The 18,844-nt window shown below is 35.3% G+C and overlaps 1 protein-coding gene across 1 annotated transcript; it reads left to right on the top strand.

Annotated features, from left to right (window-relative positions):
• The first annotated feature begins 3,177 nt into the window (after positions 1 to 3,177).
• Positions 3,178 to 14,135, top strand: LOC124411316. Its single transcript, XM_046890389.1, has 10 exons — positions 3,178 to 3,330; positions 4,291 to 4,433; positions 6,976 to 7,041; positions 7,820 to 7,991; positions 9,444 to 9,676; positions 10,748 to 11,116; positions 12,751 to 12,795; positions 12,882 to 12,944; positions 13,285 to 13,399; positions 13,974 to 14,135. The coding sequence occupies exons 1-10, from the start codon at positions 3,241 to 3,243 to the stop codon at positions 14,094 to 14,096; spliced, it is 1,419 nt and encodes a 472-aa protein (XP_046746345.1). The 5' UTR covers positions 3,178 to 3,240; the 3' UTR covers positions 14,097 to 14,135.
• Positions 14,136 to 18,844: the final 4,709 nt, after the last annotated feature.

The raw sequence follows: 18,844 nt of genomic DNA, 5'->3' as shown, positions 1-18,844 counted from the left end.
TAGGAGACAGTCGTGTCTACGTTTTTAAATGTATCAGCTATAATCTTTGGAATCCTTCGGGAAAATTTGTTGGTTGAAAGTGCCATAACTATCTTAAATGTGCCTACGATAATTTGACGACGCCCTGTTCGGGAAAAGGATCGATCCGAGGAAACCACAACTTTGAAGAGGATTCCGAATTTAAGTATTCAGCCACGCGGCTCTTCTGTAAATATATAAATTCGAGTCGAAGCAGTTATAATTAGAGACATTTTGTTATTTGTTAAGTGTAATTTCATGATATCACACGTATGTCTAATATGAAAACTGTCCTTTGGCAGTTCCTCGAAATTTGTGATATCATTATTTCATTGCATACGGATGTTTTCACATCCTTATAGAGTACTGTGTCGTCTGTTCTGTCATTAATTGTAATAATTTATTGATTAACGAGTCATACGCCAATTAAAATAGTTAAAGATTGCTGAAGCGTATGAAGACTATTGCTACGATCAAATATGTTTCAAACAGTCAATGCCATTTTGTCTTATTTGTTAAGTGTAATTTCATGATATTACACGTTTGTCTTTAATGAAAATTGTTCTTTGTTTGTACTTGAAATTTGTGATACTATTTCATTGCATACGGATGTTTTCTCATCCTTATAGAGTACTGTGTCGTCCGTTTTGTCTTTAATTTTAATAATTTATTGATAAACAAGTCAAAATATGTTGTTAAATAATCATTGACATTTTTTCTCTCTACAAGATATGTTTCTACAAAATAAAACCTATTGTTAATGTCAATGATCAGATCCTGATAATATCTTGCAACGATCACTTGGCCAAATTCCTATCACCAAAATATAAACAATTGTTTACGGTCAGTGAATATCATAATTTGTTTTATTTAATCTCCTCAACATAAAATAAACATTACACATTGCTGCTTACAATAATTGATTGCAGTGAACTCGCGCATGGTATTCGTAGTTCCAACTTCCGAACTACACTACCACTGCACAAAGTCAATTGTGAACGATATTTAAAGGTGTAGAAGCACGGTCTTACATACAGGTCTGGGGACTCGTCAAAATTTGCGTGGTGGGGGAAGTACGCTTACGCTGCAGTTTTTGTTTTTCAGCGCTACCGCTAGTTGGCACTAATGGTAAAGTAATGTTCACAAACATAACCTCAAATTTCTTTTACTACTTTTTCGAATTCAGAGTTGAATATGCATAGCGGTTCAATACATAATGAGGTCCCAAGCAGCGTTCCGTGCCTCAAGATTTCAATAATTTTTTCCTTTGGAGTGCATGTTCGGATTTACTTCGAAATCAATAGGGGGCGAGATTTCAATAGCAGTGACCCCCCTTTTAAATTTGAACTTAATGCGTGTAGCCGTTCTTCACTTATTGAGGTCCCAAGACTAGGGGCGGAGAAGAAGAAGAAGAAGAAGAAGAAGAAAAAGAATTTTCATTTTACATCAACTTTGGAAGTTAATAACTTTGAAACTGGCAGACACATGTCAATCAAATTTATAGAGCAAGGTCAGATGGATAAGATCTTTTGGTCCTGTGAGTTTTGTTGAAAATCATTCACACATTCCGGAGATATCACACCCTGATTTTGGGCTTTGGTTGGTCCGGGTAAGTGAAAATTTTGGGGTAGCTCGACTGTGATTGGTTCCGATCAAGGTGACCTAATTAGCGTCTTGGTTGTTACCTTATATGGTTTGCTTTGCGTAGCCCGGCTAGCTTCTAGCTGGCTACCAAAGCTTTCTTTGTTCGGTTTTATAATATTTAATAATTTGAATTTTGGATGTATTTCGCTGGTGGCTTCATGTAAGGACTCAAAAATGTCTTTTAATATTAGGTAAACAATAGCTGTTTGGTTTATTATCGAATTATAATAATTGTGTAAAAGGAACGCGCAGGTGTGTTAGATTGAACAGGTGTTTGGGGGTGTGTTGCGTTTGAGTATGTATATAGTAATTTAACGTTTGCGGGGTTACTCCAGGGTTTATTCATAATGTTTAATATTTAATATTGAAGATAAAGTAATATCGGCCGATAGGCTTTTTCATCTACAATTGATTATATCCCTCAAGGTTCCGCAACGTTGCCAGTGCAGCGCACTGATTCCGAGAATTTGAGTTGCGTCACCTAGCTTTAGGTTGACGGTGGTGCGACATGGTATGAACTAGATTCGCCGGTAGTACAAGCTTGTAATATTATTTGGAATCAAAATTGTTTTGTTAACTTAGATTTGGCTTGTAGTATTTCTTTGATACGGGAACTACGGGAATAAGCGTAGTAATTTCCCAGATACTTAGGTTTGTAAGAATAGTGGATTAATAGTAACAATTCAAATATAATTGTAATTTAGATTAATAGTAACAATTCAAATATAATAATATTAGTAATAACGCAAGTAATATAATAATTTGGTCATTTAAGAAGAATGTTTTAGTTTATATATTTTGAGATATTGAGATATATATATATTGATAAAAGTGAATATTCTGATAATATAAAAGAAACAAGTATATATGTATGTATTTATACGTGTATGCAAGCATTGGATATAAATATAGATGCAAGCGCAGTATTGTCGGGGATATATATTGGTTGTGTCTATGGTATCATTACCGACGGAACTACTCCGTGTAAGACATGCCTGCCTATAATACGGCGTTTAGTCTTTGCTCTCCTGTAGTTTTACTCTAGGGGTTTTTGTAGGCTTGATTAATGCTAAATAACACTTTTAACGGTTTAAATGATAGCTGTATCATTACTGAAGTTCTGTAAAAGGATCTCGCGACCTTTGAGGTAAGTATATCCTTTCAATTGATAAAAGGTAGTTAGATGTATGTAACTAGGTAATATCTAGTAACTTTTGGGCTTGTCGCAGGATTCTTGTACTGAAGTTAGGCGTGGTTGGTTAGTCTATGGAATAGAAAGGAAAAAATTGTGGTGGGGCGGTCGGATGTTACAAAGCTTTGAACATTACTATACATCTGTCGCGGCGTCATCTGGTGAATTTTTCCGGAAACTCTGTCCAATCATTCGTTGATTGAGGATGTGTCCTCAGGTCCTCAGTCAACGAATCATTAGTCTAATTGTGATAAGTCTATGGAATAGGCAGGCATGCTTGCCCACTTGTTCTTCTTTGGTTTTTATTTTCATCGGGGTCGTATTTCAAATTTCTGCACAATGCGTTGAAAAGTGTAAGCCCGTATTGACTCTTGCTAATAATAAATATGCTGTTTGAATATATGGGGCAACCCATTCAATTCCGGCTAGTGGAACTAAATGAAGGAGAAGAATCTGAACTAAGCGAACTCATAATAGTGAGTGTGGTTTGTGTTAAACAAAATTCAATGACAAATTCAAATGTTTATCGACAATTGAGCACCATCCTGCAGTTCCCACTTAACCTTTTTCCTTACTGCATCGAAAATCATTATTTTGACGTTTGAAAAAAAAAAACAAAAAAAAAAAACAACCCGACTCGCTCCAGAAAACTCAAATTCCCAACTGTCAGATTGTATAACCTTTCCCACGACAGCAATTATCTCACAAAAAGCGCACCTTGGATATTCGGATCAATAGTTTCTTTTACAACTCTCACATGAATCTAACCTTTACAAAGAAATCCGATGAACAGATTCAAGCTAACGATTACACTCGTCGATTAATAGTCATTTACAATGTTAGTCGCAAACTTGAATTAGTTCTAAGATATGTCGGAACCGCATCAAAATGATGATCGAAACTCTTTGGCATCGGTAGTAGCAAACCATATTTTCGTCAAGGAATTTTCCCTGAATCTGAGCAAGCTATTTGCAGATGATACTCACCGATATCTCGACCAACGTGAGATCGGTTGTGCATCATTCAATTGATCAGAATAATTAGTCATAGTCTATTTGAGTTTCTAAATTTTAAATATTTGATGGAATTTATCGAGGGTACATTGCAAGAAATAATTCTGTATGAAAAATCTCAGGAAATGTTATTTGCGTCAATAACGATGAATACAAATGAAAAAACGTTTCTACTATTTAATTGCGATGTATCCGAGCAAATTTGAGTAATGTAATCTAAAATATCAACAATTTAAGAACAGTTTTATAATTAGAAGCTTCTAATCGATAAATTTTATGACTCTGAAAGAGTCTTTTGGAAACGGAAATTTTTTCTTACAGTTTTTTTCAGTTACAAAAAAATCCAAACAACAGTGAATACAATTTTAGATCATCTACGATGTACTTTTTCTAAATCATAATTGAAACGTAACAATGTTTAAGGCCAACGGAGGAGTCGTATCCGAAAACTCGTTGATAAAATTTACTAGCAAAAATGCTTACATTGGAGGCGGGGATGCATATCTCGTGGATTTCATACGCGATTGCGTAAAGCACAACAAAATCTTGGACATAACAGAATATAAGTAAGTTGACTGATACTGAATACAGTAGATTCTCGATTATCCGATCCAATTGCAACCGAGCCTAGTTCGGACAATCAAACATTAAAATTAGGTGACTCGATGTTCAGCGCTGGGAAATATTCAAGAGTTATATATAACACGCCTATATGTTATAATATATATGGGAAATTCCACGCCAAATCGACTACTTTCAAACCCAAGCCCTTTCGATTTGACTGAAAGTCTTTCATCCTTTTCTACCCTATGAAAAACGTTTCTCAGAATATTTTCAAATTTTTTCACCCAACCAAAAAAAAGTTGTGAATTTTTGATGGAATAACTTTGTTACGTCCGGCGTCTCGCCTTACGTCTCCCCCACCTTCCTCGACAACCTCTCGCCTCTACCTGCCATTCGCATCGTAACGCTACACTCCATATCCTGTCCTCCTATTTCCATCTAGCCTTACGCAACTCGTTATCGGCCTTACCTTGCTATTTCTATTCCCCTCTATCCTGGACTCTCGCTCCTTTCTCACGCTGAGCACTCACTCCGATCCCAACGTTCTAACTTTCAACATCAAGCTGCAACTCCTGTTCTCCAAAAGTGACCTTACCTATTCCTCAAAGCACTTCGCCAACTTATTCCACCTTACTTCTGAATTCTAATAAAGTTTATACATAATAAAAAGTAACCCTCCTCCATTTCATTATCCTTTCTTCCATCATTCCCGGATTGAGGAGAGCGACGAGATTGGATCCAAAGGCACCCGAACCAGCATCTCGGTTGGGTATAAGAAGATATTGACAACCGCTCGTCAATACCATCCCTCTATACCGTAACAACTTTTTCAAAAATTCAACTTATCGGAACGTTTTTTTATTTTATAAATTTTCGTTTTCAAATGTACTTGTCGAAAAAAAATTTAAAAAAAATTATTCAAACCTATCTTCATCGTTTTTTTTTTTTTTTTTTTTTATGTCTAAAAAAAAAATCCAAAATTTATCGATGGTTACCATTTTTGATTTTTTTTTTCCTTCTTATTATGTCAAACTTTTGACATTTTCTGCAAATCCTTAAATTTTTTCAAAGTGGTGTTCTTCCCATTCTTATTCCCAATTAGAATGAAAAATAAAAATTTCGAAACTCGCCTTATTACTCATAACACCATGCTGAAAATTTTTGAGGTTGTTCGGAAAACTTCGAAATTTGAAGAAAAAATAAAAACAAGAATTGTAATCAATGTGGTGGAGATTATTTTTTTCTTGATTGGAAAAAAATGGGAATAAAGAAAAACACCGCTCTGAAAAAATTTGAGGATTTCCAGCAAATGTCAGTTTGATATAACAAAAAGAAAAAAAAAATCAAAAATGGCAATAATCGAGAAATATTCGACTTTTTACAAAAATGTATTAAAAAAAAAAAAAAAAAAAAAAATTACGATAGGTTTGAATAATTTCTTTGTTTTTTTTATTAAAAAAGAATATTAAAAAAAAAAAAAAAAATTTACAAAAAAAAAAAACACGTCCCGATGAGTTGAATTTTGAAAAAGTTATAACTATTTATCAAAAATTCACGACTTATTTTTGGTTGGTTAAAAATTTTTTTTTTTAATTCTGACAAACATTTTTCATAGTGTAGAAAAGGATTAAAAAAACTTTCAGTCAAATCGAAAGTGGTCGATTTGGCGTGGAATGCCCCATATATACAATAGAGGTTTATTAATAGAGGACCAAAAAACGATAACCTGACCGATACCAAGTGTTGAACGCCATTACATAAAAAGTTCAGAAATTGTGGGCAGAATCGGCAGCCTAAAAAATTTAGGAAATTTTGAAAATTGAAAAATCTTTTGAATTTATTTTCGCATTCACTTTGGAGTACTTTGAACATGAGATTAGCCGTGTAAGAGAGGCTTGTAGAGAAACGGCGGGAAAAATGGGCCCTTCTTTAAACATTGTTTCAAAGTTTTTTTAGGGGCGCCTATTTCGTCCGTCTCTCCCTAAGTTTTCAAGATATATAGACGATTTCGTGTTCGAAGTTTGCTAGAGCAAGCACGTAATGAAATTTGGATCAATGTTGATCAATTTTCAAAAATTACGAACTATTTTCAGGGGTGCCCATTTCGCCCATGGTGACCGTTTTGCCCAGATTTCCTCTAGGGTTAAGAGGTGGACGAAATGGGATCCCTTTAAAATCAAATGGGATTTGAAAAAATGTCGATAATGCTTAAAATATATTTCTAGGTCAAAGACAAAAAAAGGATCCATTTTGCCCACCTCTCCGCGTCTTATATTATTTATATATTTGCGAGCAGTCCTTCGACGTGCACACAAATTTCAAAATTTTACAGCGTCAATGCAACATGAAAAACGTGCACATAACTGACAAAAATAAAAGTAGCGAGTCGAGGTTCGGATAAACGAGGTTCTACTGTAATTTTTTGTTTTCTAAATCCGAGTTCCGTTTTTATCCTCACTAAGTATAGACAATGCGTGCAAACTATCTTCTTGGTAAAGTTTCTACATACAACTTACACATTTTCTGTTATATTGCATAATCTAGGTACGGAGCCAAGGGAATTGGATGTCCAATGAGCCAGTTTTTGACAGGAAGCACATCGTGCATGGTGTAAGTTGCTATGAACCTATTTTTTGTAACGCTGAAAAACATTGCTTCGAAAAAAAAATTCTCACAAATACATTCTCCAATATGTTCATATGTGTGTAACGCTGATAATGTTGCATCCTGAATTATTTAAAAACGGCATCATCGATTTGGATAAAAGTTAGGTGACTGGAGATGATCCGCAACATTTTCTTAACTTTTAGGTCCTTTGGCTACTTCGTAGCCAATTTCTCAAACGTTTTTACGTTTTGGCATGACAGATTTGCGGCCTGCCTATTCTTTAAATCGTGTTCACTTGGCGAATGTTGAGTATATTAGAGATCTGGGTATGATCTTTGACAAGAAACTTTCTTTAAATAATCATATTGACTATATTAACATCGCTGTACTGAAGAAGATCAATTTCTTGAAGAAATTAACGAAAAAGTTCACTTGCTAAAATTCATTTCATACCTTGTATTACAGCTATGTATTCTGTACCTTTTGTTATGGCTTTGTTATGTGGAATCCGTACTTAAAATACCAAATCGCTAGTCTAGAAAGGGTGAATCGTATCTTCCTTAGGTATGCGGTATTTAGAATAGTATTTACCCGTAGACTCGCTAGATAAATAAGTAAATAAGAATACATTCGTATCCTTCTCTTCCTTGGTATCATTCACTAATTCAAAAGCTAAGCCTTTTCGTCCATCGTACTAGTCAATTAAGTTAACTGTAAATTTTATTGTCTATTGAATCCATAAGAAGAGTTTTTAAGTGGTGAATATCTTTGTTATTTTTAGGTTGGCCAACATGGATGCAACTTTGTGTCCTTCCCATCGTTCCACATTGTTGGATAAAAGCGTCAAAATGCCAAGACTCATTAACGATCAAGTCAGAATAAAAAATGAGCACAATTATGGAGATAATATTGTGAGTGTAAAACACTTTCCTGACATGAAAATTGAGGAGGTGGTAAGTCTGAATTCTTATTTTTACCGGTATCTCGAGGCTTAAGGATTATGTTCGTTATTACACGATTCAAAGATTAATCCGAGTCGATTGTATCATTGTTTTGAATAAGTGTCCACAGGACTTTGCTTCTTTCAAGATTTTTACGTTTCAATCGTAAGACAACTTCAATACGATTCAGTTTGTAACATATGATTAGTCTATCGATTTGAACTTCAACTCTTTTGTACAACATTTATATTCACTGGGAATGAAATTCAATACGCTTTGAACAATTTCATGTCCATGTGTTTGTTTCTGTTCGAATAGTGCAACGTTTTTCGTTTCATGAGAATCCGTGTCCAAAATAAGTTCCTCGTTGTTTTGTGTTGAATTATTTTAGCGCCTGATGATTGAAATTGCTATAAATTTCGCGAAAATCGAGTCGAAAGTCTTATCGATTCATTGCAATTAGTAGCAACTTGTTAGTGCAGAAACATATTTGATTAATCATATATGGTATTGTTTTCTATTGTAATTTTCGGATAAAAAAACGAATTTGGTTTCATTCAAAATTTTTATTGTTTTCAACCGTTTTCAGTCTAATTTCATTTATTCGATGAACATTTATATTTCTTAAGCTAAAAAAAATAACATTACAACGTATTTCTTCCAAAATTATCCATGATGCTGCTTTTTTTTATTTGAAATTTATCGGAACGCACTTCTTGCCAACGATTCATAGTACAAACTTACGCTGGGTGTAGAAATATGTACTTTGTCTCCTTGGTATGCGATTTACTGTTTTCGAATTAACAAATTATCTTTTTCATTGTATTAAGAATCTTTCGTTTTTATCCTCATATTTTCGAGCGTCTAGACAAAAATGAGAGTAATCTTATGTTTATAGATATGATTGAACGAGACACTATCTTTCATCTTATGCAGATGATTTTATACATCCTAAATCTTATCCTTATCTAGATAATAATACTAATTATCTCGTACAATACTGACAATCATCTAGACTGTATCGATAAACGTCTTAGCAACACAAACAAACAAAGATTATTGAAATTAAACGTCAGGTTGGTGTTCTCAGTTTTGAAATAGTCTTTTACGACGGCTATAAACGTGTCTGCTATTACTTGGCGTTTAGAATATTCATTCGGTTGGAAGATAAGCTGACTGCTATAGACTATCGTAATAATATGAATATTTGCATTACCATATTTTTGGGTTTCTTGCGATTGAAGTTAGGATAAATGAATAGATAAATAAATAAACAAACTTTCATCGTTTGACGAACGAATCCCTCCACATAGCGTCGAAAGTAACTTTTTGCCTATGGCGAGGTGTCGGGAGTTGATCTCCACGAGCAGTTTATAATCTCTGCTTCATTAAATGTTTACAGTACTTGCTCATGCATTGACAAAATTTTTGTTTCTTAATTAAATTCTATGTCTTACGCCAAAGATGCTGCCGACAACAGATACGGAAGGCTCCGTATCAGACTCAATGTTTTATCCTGACGAATCTCAATCACTTAACGGTTGTCTGCGGTTAGATAGTGATGTTGCAAATCGAGAAACGTTCGGGAGTGAACTGGTTACCGACGTTCCATCTCCGGTGAGATTCGAGGAAAAAGGTTACAACGACACTTCGAATGAACTGGAAACTGAAAGTAGGAAAGACGTTGAAAATATTCAGTAAGTTTCATTCCAAGATAGAATGCAAAAGATAATTACACTAATACTAGCGTGATTTTGCTACTTCGAAATTCTTTTATATGGGTTGGGCTTATGAAATAGTCAGTCTTCGCCAAAACTATGCTACGAGTGAAAATTCTATTCCAATTTCACTCTTCGAAAAATAATTTTTTGATTATCCTACAATGTTTTAGCTTTATTTCGAGTACATTACAGACCTAGAAATTAGCAAAATTCAAAAAGTTATGGCTAAATATGCGTAACATCCAGTCGCCGCTTGTTGCAACGCACTCAAATCTGCAGTGCGGTGCGAGCCGATCACGGCACGTTGTTACTAGATTCGTAGGAGACTGCGATGGGTTCCTGGTTCCATGTTTTGTCACCGTGCTGCAGTTTATCGCAAACCTTTTGTACATCAGTTTTTCTCGTTATTAAGTACCTTACACTGATCTGTATTCAACTGGACAGTTGATTGCTCGAATTGCTGTGAGATTTTTTAAGCGCCCTGGAACAGCATACTTGGCACTAACGCATATGTGTGTATATTTATATACATTAGGGCGGTCCTTAATAGGCTTGTTTTTGAATTTTTATGCTCTCTTAAATGTCTTCAAATTTGAGCTCTCTATATCAACCATTAGATAGTCGGTTTCAATTCTCTTATGGAAATAATATAGGAAAAACTTTTTTGCTCTTTAAAATTTTCTAAGTCGTCGACGAATATACCGACAATAATGGAAAATACATATCATATACGTAGCGGGCTGCCAAAGCAAGCTAATTTTGGGCATTTACATCATAATAATCGATTATTCAAACCAATCGGGGTTTGTTTCGTACGTAAAAAAATGTATAATAATATCTATACACTTTTAAATGAAACAAACCCCAACCGATTTGAATTGTTAATTGTCGAGATATAAAATCTGAAAATTTACCTACTTTTTTATCTGTTGATTCGCATACATTTCCTTAAATTTCGTTTGTCATTCGTCAAGCACAAGAAATGTATTACAAGTAGAGTGTCACTCGCGACGCAATGATTAATGCCAGTTTCGAAATTTTCAACAGTTCCCAGTTACCAGATGATTCCAACCGACTCAGTTTACTCGGTGGAACAAGAATCGATGATATTCTCAAAGCGGAAAATTTTCGATTGACTTCTTCCGACAGTGACGAAACAATTGAGAATAATACATCGTCATGGATCGAATGCAGGCGAAAAAAGTCGTCCGAGACGAGTAGTAATGACGATACGGCGTGGTCGTCGTCACAAGACGAAACAACTAATGTCACAAGTCGGACAAAAGGAACCAAAGTACAACAACCAAGCTGCTCCACCTGGACAGGAACTAGAAAATCGATATCCAAGAATAAACCTTCGATACAAGGAAAACCGACAAGAAAGAGTGAGAACGAAATAATATCCGTGAGTGACAGGTACGTTGAATTGTTCCTCTTCGAGTGAATCACTGATGACTCATTGAATATAGAAGTGAAAAACAGAATCCGCTTCCGTGTATTGAAGAAATACATCCGCACGGTGGAAGGGTCAAAAGTAAAATTTAGCTGAACCAGCTTTTTAAGTTCAAAATATCTATCTGGCTGCTATTTACTACTTACAAGAAACACGTTAATTACCTCATTTTATCACATTATCGAAATGAACCTCCGTCTTTAAATATAAATGTTTAACACTTTAAGGTAAATTTTGAAGAAATTTTAAGCAATTGAGTATGCAATTTGAGATTGCAATTAGTTTTAAGGGAAGATTTTTTGCAAAAATAAGTATGAAAAATGCCGAGTTAGTTGTATTTGTCAGGCCTTTGTGAAAAAAGTGAAGAATGAACCTTGACGCATGTCGATTGCTACAAAAGTTTGCTGCCATTGGGCTTCTGAGAAAATCTATTTAATCGAAGTACTGATATCTTGCCGTAACTGCAAATTTTTCATCTTTTAGGCCGACGAATAATTTATCCCATGAAACGCCTTAGTATGCAGTTTTGATCTTCTTTATGACAAGACAGTACTTAGTGGAAATGATTGGATATTAAGATACGAAATAAGATTTGTGCTCGAATTTCAATGCTTTGTTCAATGTGTCCACGTTGTTTTGGTACTCGAGATTCTCTTTCGGGATCCAACGTCAATTCTCCTTGTACCGCAAGTTCGATAAATACCATTTTACTTTTTAAAATCGAGCTAACAAGATTCACCTCTATATTTGTCTGTGTATTTCTTGAACATATTCCATAACGCTTGCAAAGCATGTTATTGTCGGTTGTTATTGATCTGTAAGTTAGAGAATTAAGAAAATGAAAGGAACTCTTCTTCTATTGGGAAGAAAAGTCTTGGTTATGCCAATCCAATGCATAACAGCAATGTAGAATTGTTAGAGCTGCACTCTATGCTGTGCATGGATTCCAATAGTGTGAGCTATCGCTTAGAAGTACGTAGATCTCCAAGCCCGTCATGCCTGTTTTCATACTTTTTCCTGCGCTACACACCAGGGAAAGATTTCTAAAGCTGCACACCAGACTTGGGACCCTCAAATAACAATCCCAGAGTGTCTAGCTGTCAGGAAAATCTAGAAAATTGGGAATTGTCAGGGAAATCGAGCATGTGTTCTTGAATTTTTTTTTGTATTTCTATCCTTACTGGTGGACGATTCTTTGAAATGTAGAAAATTACTCTGCGTGAGAGACAATTGAGAGGGTTAGTGTGCGAAGGGTACAAGTGACGAGATATATGGTTTTTGTAGGAATTTTAAGAATTGATAAATCGATGTCGAGCACTGTGTAAAATTTTATGAAAACAACAAACAAGTGCTAAAAACAGTTAATACTCTCAGATTGACGTTTCTACCTTCATGTATCGAAAGAATGACATTTAAGTGATTATTGATGTATTTGGTAATTCAATTTAAGTAAAATTAAGCTGAAAGAAAAATTGAAAAGTCGAATATTATAGACATTATTTTTACCAAGGGAATTACAGTTTAGCATTAACAGTTGCGGTGGAGGACAATAAACCATACAGTATTTGCTAAATAATTTATGTTTCTATCGTTGCAGTGATTCTGATACGTCAGACAAGGGTCCCAATCGTTTTCCAATTTCGTAAGTAATACTAGTCTGACATAATAATGCGACATTTATTCACCTGTGATTCTTGTTGATGTTGTATTTTTCAAACTTCATTTCAGCACCAACAGACTCCATCACTATAATAGAATAGTACAATCTACGGCAAGACGACGTCGTCCCATGTAAGTTGATTGTCGATATTTGGTAATCGTGTTGGTTTATTCGTATTAGAATTTGGCGATTGCCTGTCTCAATTTATTCCATGTTATTGGAGACTAGAATGATCATATCCTGCCGTGAAAGCTGAGAATTTGGAATACGTCCCTGAAATATTATGTTTTTGAATTGGGACTTTATTTTGTACAGATTGACTTATTTAATAATAATTACACCATTTTAATTTCTACTCAAAACATAGATCATATACAATAGAAATGAAGAATAACACTGGTGAACACGATCTTGTGCGTGGATAATGCACAATTTATACATACATGTTTTTTTTTTTCATGTTGTGAACAGACATAGAAATTTTGATAGCTGGGAACAGCAAGAGATGGTGAATTACCTAATCAAAAACGACTTTATCAGCGAAGGACGCGGAAATAGGGTCTGGAAGCAGATGATCGAAGAAGGGGTAAGCGTGGAATATATTGTTCGTTAAGTGTTTCATAATCTGCGCGGTAGGATAATATTCTGCCTGTGATACCTCATTCGAACGTACCAGAATTACACTTGGCAGAGATCATGTTTTTGAAATATAGTGATTTGAAAAAGAAGCAAAAACTGATTTTTTCTTGGGGTAAAAAAGGAAGATAAATTATATACGAAACTAAAGTTTCGGGTTTAAAGAGGTTCCCCAGATTTTCTGAAAATTATACCAAATTTCTTAAAAAAAAGCTTGTTGATTAATTTCAATACGAGCAAGTTGATATTAAAGTTTTACCAATTTTAGGGAGTTTGTTCGCCAACCTAATTCAACGCTTATTGTTCAGCATTTGTAAAAGCTCCTTCCTCATAAGACTACACACGGTATTTTCATAGTTTCATAACTTTAATACAGGTTCCCTAGATTTTTAGAAATTTTTTGCAGCAGTTTTATGACACCTGATATGTTTCCTGTGATTCCTTGAAGAATTTTATTTTTCTTTACTTTAATATCTGTGCTGCAGGTCCATTGCAATGAATGATAAAGTGAATTTTGGTTTTAGCTGCTGAAACACAGGACCGTTCACTCCCTCAACAATCACTTTCGGAGATACATCCTGCCAAATATTCATGTATATAGAATGGATAGCGAGAGTCGAGAAAAGTTTCGACGTCTTAAAGAATAGATTTAATCATATCCAATAAAAAGATCTATTATTTTTCTATCTTTAAAATATATTTTTGCCAATATTTGTTCATCCTTTCTAAGCAATCCCTCGATAACAGTGGCTGCGTTTCTCTTGTCTGCATTTGAATCACCATCTTAGGCAAGGCACGATTTGAATTTTCACCATAGATTTTTTACCTTTTGATTTGATTCTGGAGCCGATTATGAATTATTATGTCGGTAGAATACACCTGCCAAAAATTTCATCATGAAAATTACATGTCATTTAGTTATTTGCATGAAAAATCTTTATTTGAAGAAGATGTTTATCGGGGAAGGTCATTGACTGACAATTTGCAAAATCATTTTTTTGTAATTTTGTACCGTGTCGACTGGCTCCAGCCAGCCAACATGAGGCTGTTTATTTACAAAACAAAGAAAATTGACTATCCTAAGCGCTTTGGATGTTGATCACATGGAGATCGAGGAGGAAGTGTGAGATAATTCGAAAAAACTAAGTTAAACTACACTCATAGCTTATCCTAGTAAAAAAGATTCCTATGATTTTCGACAAGAGCATACAAATTTTTTACAGAATTTAGAACACATTTGTACTTTTCTAATATAATTTTTCGTAAGTCTTCGTAATTCTTCTTGGATAATTGCAGAATAGCTTGCATTTACGCGACTGTTTAAATGAATATAAGTTTTTGCAGAATATCATGAAATTCTTCATCGGAAAAAATGAGCAATGTTTGTTATTGTTCAGAGGACTCACCTTTTGAGACGAGATGAGTTCCAACAGGTTACCCTAGTGAAAATAATTTCTACGCCAAACAACAATAAAATGCAGTTCTTTGAATATTGTGGGAAATCGTTAAAAAACGTACAACACGTACAAAGAGATTAGGTTGATTTAGGTACCTTTGGGTCCGATCTTGACGCAGCTCTCGAGTCTAGGAATGGAGGAATTAGTCACAACTGATATAAGGAAGGCTTACGATTGAATGTATTATAATATAAATGCTTAATTGGAATGGTGACGGTTTTACACGTACAGTTGAACGATTCGGATTGTTTGAATGTTGGAATTGGAGTGTATTCGATAGAGGATGGAATAGAAAGTTGATTATGCGAACGTTGGAATAGACGTGTATTAGACAGGCGTTAGAATTGAAGTGCTGGGGCAAAGGGTACGAGTGCACGAAAGGTGCGAGGATCCAGAATAGTGGGGAATGAACAGGATGGAGGCTATAACGTTACTATGAGGAATGTGGAAGATTTAGCAGGTAGAGGCAAGAGGTGATCGAAAAAGATGGGGAAGACGTATGGCGGAACGCCGGACGTAGCAACATCGTGAAAAATCTTAAAAAATCGTAGTATTGTACATAGATAATAACGCATTTCTACGAAAAATTATAAATATCTACAATTTGCTCTAAAAAACGATTATGATTTCAGATAACGGATTAAACAGATCTTTTTTTTCCCAGAAACTTGGGGAATTTCGTAAAAAACTACCCGTTTGTATCGCTACGTCCTCCAGATCTTAGATTCTTTTCCCACACTCTTACAGCTACCTTATATCCTACATCCTCTTCTTTATATTCACACTACTGCCTCGGTTGCCATATCTCAGTAGCAGAATGCTTCCGCTACTCCTAAACTGCAACTAATCAGTCCCTTGCCCCCCCTCCCCCCCCAATATACTGGCACTCTCAAGTCATTTTCCATTCGACCAAAAATTACTCTCATTTCCTCATGTCCTTTGTACCGCCGCAGGTCGTAATAACATCATGACTAGGTGTGGATGGCATCATCGATAGCCGCTCCTCAAGAACAAGCGACTTTAGGCTGACCGTCAGCAGTCCCCGAATTTCCCGTTTTCACACGGCTGGCTCCGAGGCAGGTTCCAAGTTCATGGAACAAACAAATATTAATCTCCAATTCGAATTTCGAAGTAAAAAGTCAGATTCCTGATTGGCGATTCACAGCACATGCATACCATATTACATGAAAATATTACGATTTTTTTTTATTTTGAACTACTATAATGGAACCATCATTATAAATTTCGAAATTTTAACTTTGGATTTGTTATCGATGACCCAAAAAACTTCCGCATACTAATTTCTACCCAAATGCGAATGTTCTTTGATTTTTTTTTCTACCATATTGGATTCGCCATTTTGGATTTTGCAAATCTGAGTTTGGGTTCGTGATCAACAACCCCAGAAGCCTTACGGTAGCAATTTTCATTCGAACCCGTTCATTCATTCTCAAGATATAACTTTTATTTTGTTTTTTGAAAATTTGTTATTTGAATGATTTAGAAAGTACTGAACGAATCGGAGCTACAATCTAATCAATTCTAATTTTGGAAAATCCGCGTCGATTGAGATATAGGAAATCAGATCAAATCGCTAACACGCAACTCAGGTGACGGTTATCAAGCACAGAGAACTGCAATCAAATGTCGAGCACATGTCGTAATATCGTAATTCAAAAATGGCTATCAGTTACTTCAGCAATCCATTATTAATTTGCTTTCGAAATCCGATCATGAGAAATAAAACAACGCTTACCCTCACTATAAAGTCACCAGATGAAAAGTCCTAGGCCTCCGAAATTTTTTTTAATTCAGCACCAATAGTTCTCCATGGCGAGAAACACGTCTATAACAAAAATCGCAAGCGAAAACAAGAGTGATTCGAAATCTACTCAGGTAGCGCACTGTTGACTATTGGTTAACTTAATATCCACAGAAATTTTCAATCAATTATTTGAAGTCAACTCGGAATAGACATATTATGAGCCTATTGTTAACTGTACACTGACTAAGAGTGCGCGAATGCCCTTTGAATGTAGTGGTAAAGGCAACACCTGACCTCAACTATTATTAGGTTTTCAGTTGACTGCGAGCAGTCAATACAAAAACGTAATAATTTGTAAGTAGGCTAATTACATGGACTAATAGTCAGTTGGCATCAAATATGAGATAGCGATTAGTCAGTCTAATTGCCACCAGACTGTGACGGTCATTCGGCACATGTGCTCACACAAACAATTATTTGTTTGAAAAACGTCAAAAACTGTTGACTTGACCTTAGGTGACAACGGGTTGTCTAGTTGATCGAATTGCCTTAAACTTGACATTTCGGAGGTCATTTGTAAAGATGAAATACACTGCACGTCAACTTTAAGTCCAGTATTTTGACAATCTATAACTATTTAAAAATAGCCGTCTTTTGTCTATTTTTTGCCAACAATGCGTCGATATTTTTTTAATTAGACAAAGCGTTGATATTTTGTAGTCACATGTCAATAGTCAGCCTCTGGATTAGTGAGCTACCTATAGGATATTCTGCTTCAACACGGTTCTCTTTGCAACATTTGTTCAGTGACGTCATGCATACAAGAATTTGTAGCAATCGATTCTAAAATCAATTTTGTTTATTGCGCAATTTGACATTAGTATAAAGTTCAGTGCTGATAGAGCGTTTCGACGCCGAGGTTGTCTATAGATCGTAAATTCGTCGTTGGCTCAAATCCTCTGCGATCCCGTACTGAGTGGGGTAAGGTCGTGGTGTGCCTCGAACTCCCACGACACGCCCCTTTCTTTGAGGTTAAAGCCTTTAAGTGAGATGTGTACCAACTGTCTAAAGAAATCTCTATATGTTTAGGGACTTATTTTTCTGGCGAAAGCTACCTTGCTCGGTAATACCACCATGTATAGTTGTGGTGTGAGTTATTCAAAGTTCCGCTCATTTTTTCTCCACACAGATTCAACGTCACGACAATTAATCACCACCAATCTAGGGTATTTTGGCGCCGTTGGTACACATCTTACTTAAGTCCAGTCCAGCGCGGGAGAGAAACTTTTTTGGAGGAAGAAGCTGCACTCCTATACTCGAGTGGAAACGCGAAAAACAAAAAGAAACGAAAAGCCTGAATAGATCTTATTCGAAATCACGCAATTTTTCCCCTCACCGACTTTTCGGATGTGTGTCTCCAGTTTTGGTGCTCTTTCCGTAATTTTTCGTAATCAATTTCCCGACGATCCTAATTTTGTGTTCCGTTTAAGGTACATCTTGTAATGTGCATTCAAAATGCCACGTTACAATACGTCCGTACACACGTACATACACACACACAAACGTCCCTGCGAAAATGTTAAGAGGTGATTCTGTAGTTCTCGAAACGTCGGGATCTAGTCAAAACTCAACTTTTGATTTTCAGGGTGATTACAATAACTTTCTTCTTTCTCTGAAAACAGAGAAACGGAAACTCAAAAACTAACATTTGTTATTTTAATCAACCAGGAATTCTACTACATTTCACAACAAATCTATCCATTTCAACATCAGATTTAAGAAAAACAACCGTGTGAATGAGAGTCACTCAACAATTATTTATTAAAGATAATCTATAAAATGCAGTGCAAAAAAGTGCAATATTTCACAAACATCTGTACCAAAAATGTTCAAACTGCTTTATTTAATCGTAAAATCAAGTTCATAGACAGGCGTAAAAATTGTTTTCACCAGAGTGTCCGTCGCGATGACAATGAAAAGACTAGAAAAATCCTTCAGTGCTGATCAATGATCTCAACTATCGGCACTCTACAATAACTTGGCTTCATTAAGTTTTTGCTTGTAAGCGGTGGTTCAAGAATAGGATTCTTATCGATATTTTCTTCAAAATCTTTATGAAAAACAATTATTTTGTTTTCGAGTTCTAGGCTGATCCTAGTAAGAACGCGTAATT

Source organism: Diprion similis, chromosome 10 (assembly GCF_021155765.1).
Source record: "Diprion similis isolate iyDipSimi1 chromosome 10, iyDipSimi1.1, whole genome shotgun sequence".
NCBI classification, from domain to species: domain Eukaryota; kingdom Metazoa; phylum Arthropoda; class Insecta; order Hymenoptera; family Diprionidae; genus Diprion; species Diprion similis.
The sequence above is the reverse complement of the archived record's forward strand: the minus strand, read 5'-3'. Positions and strand labels throughout refer to the sequence as shown.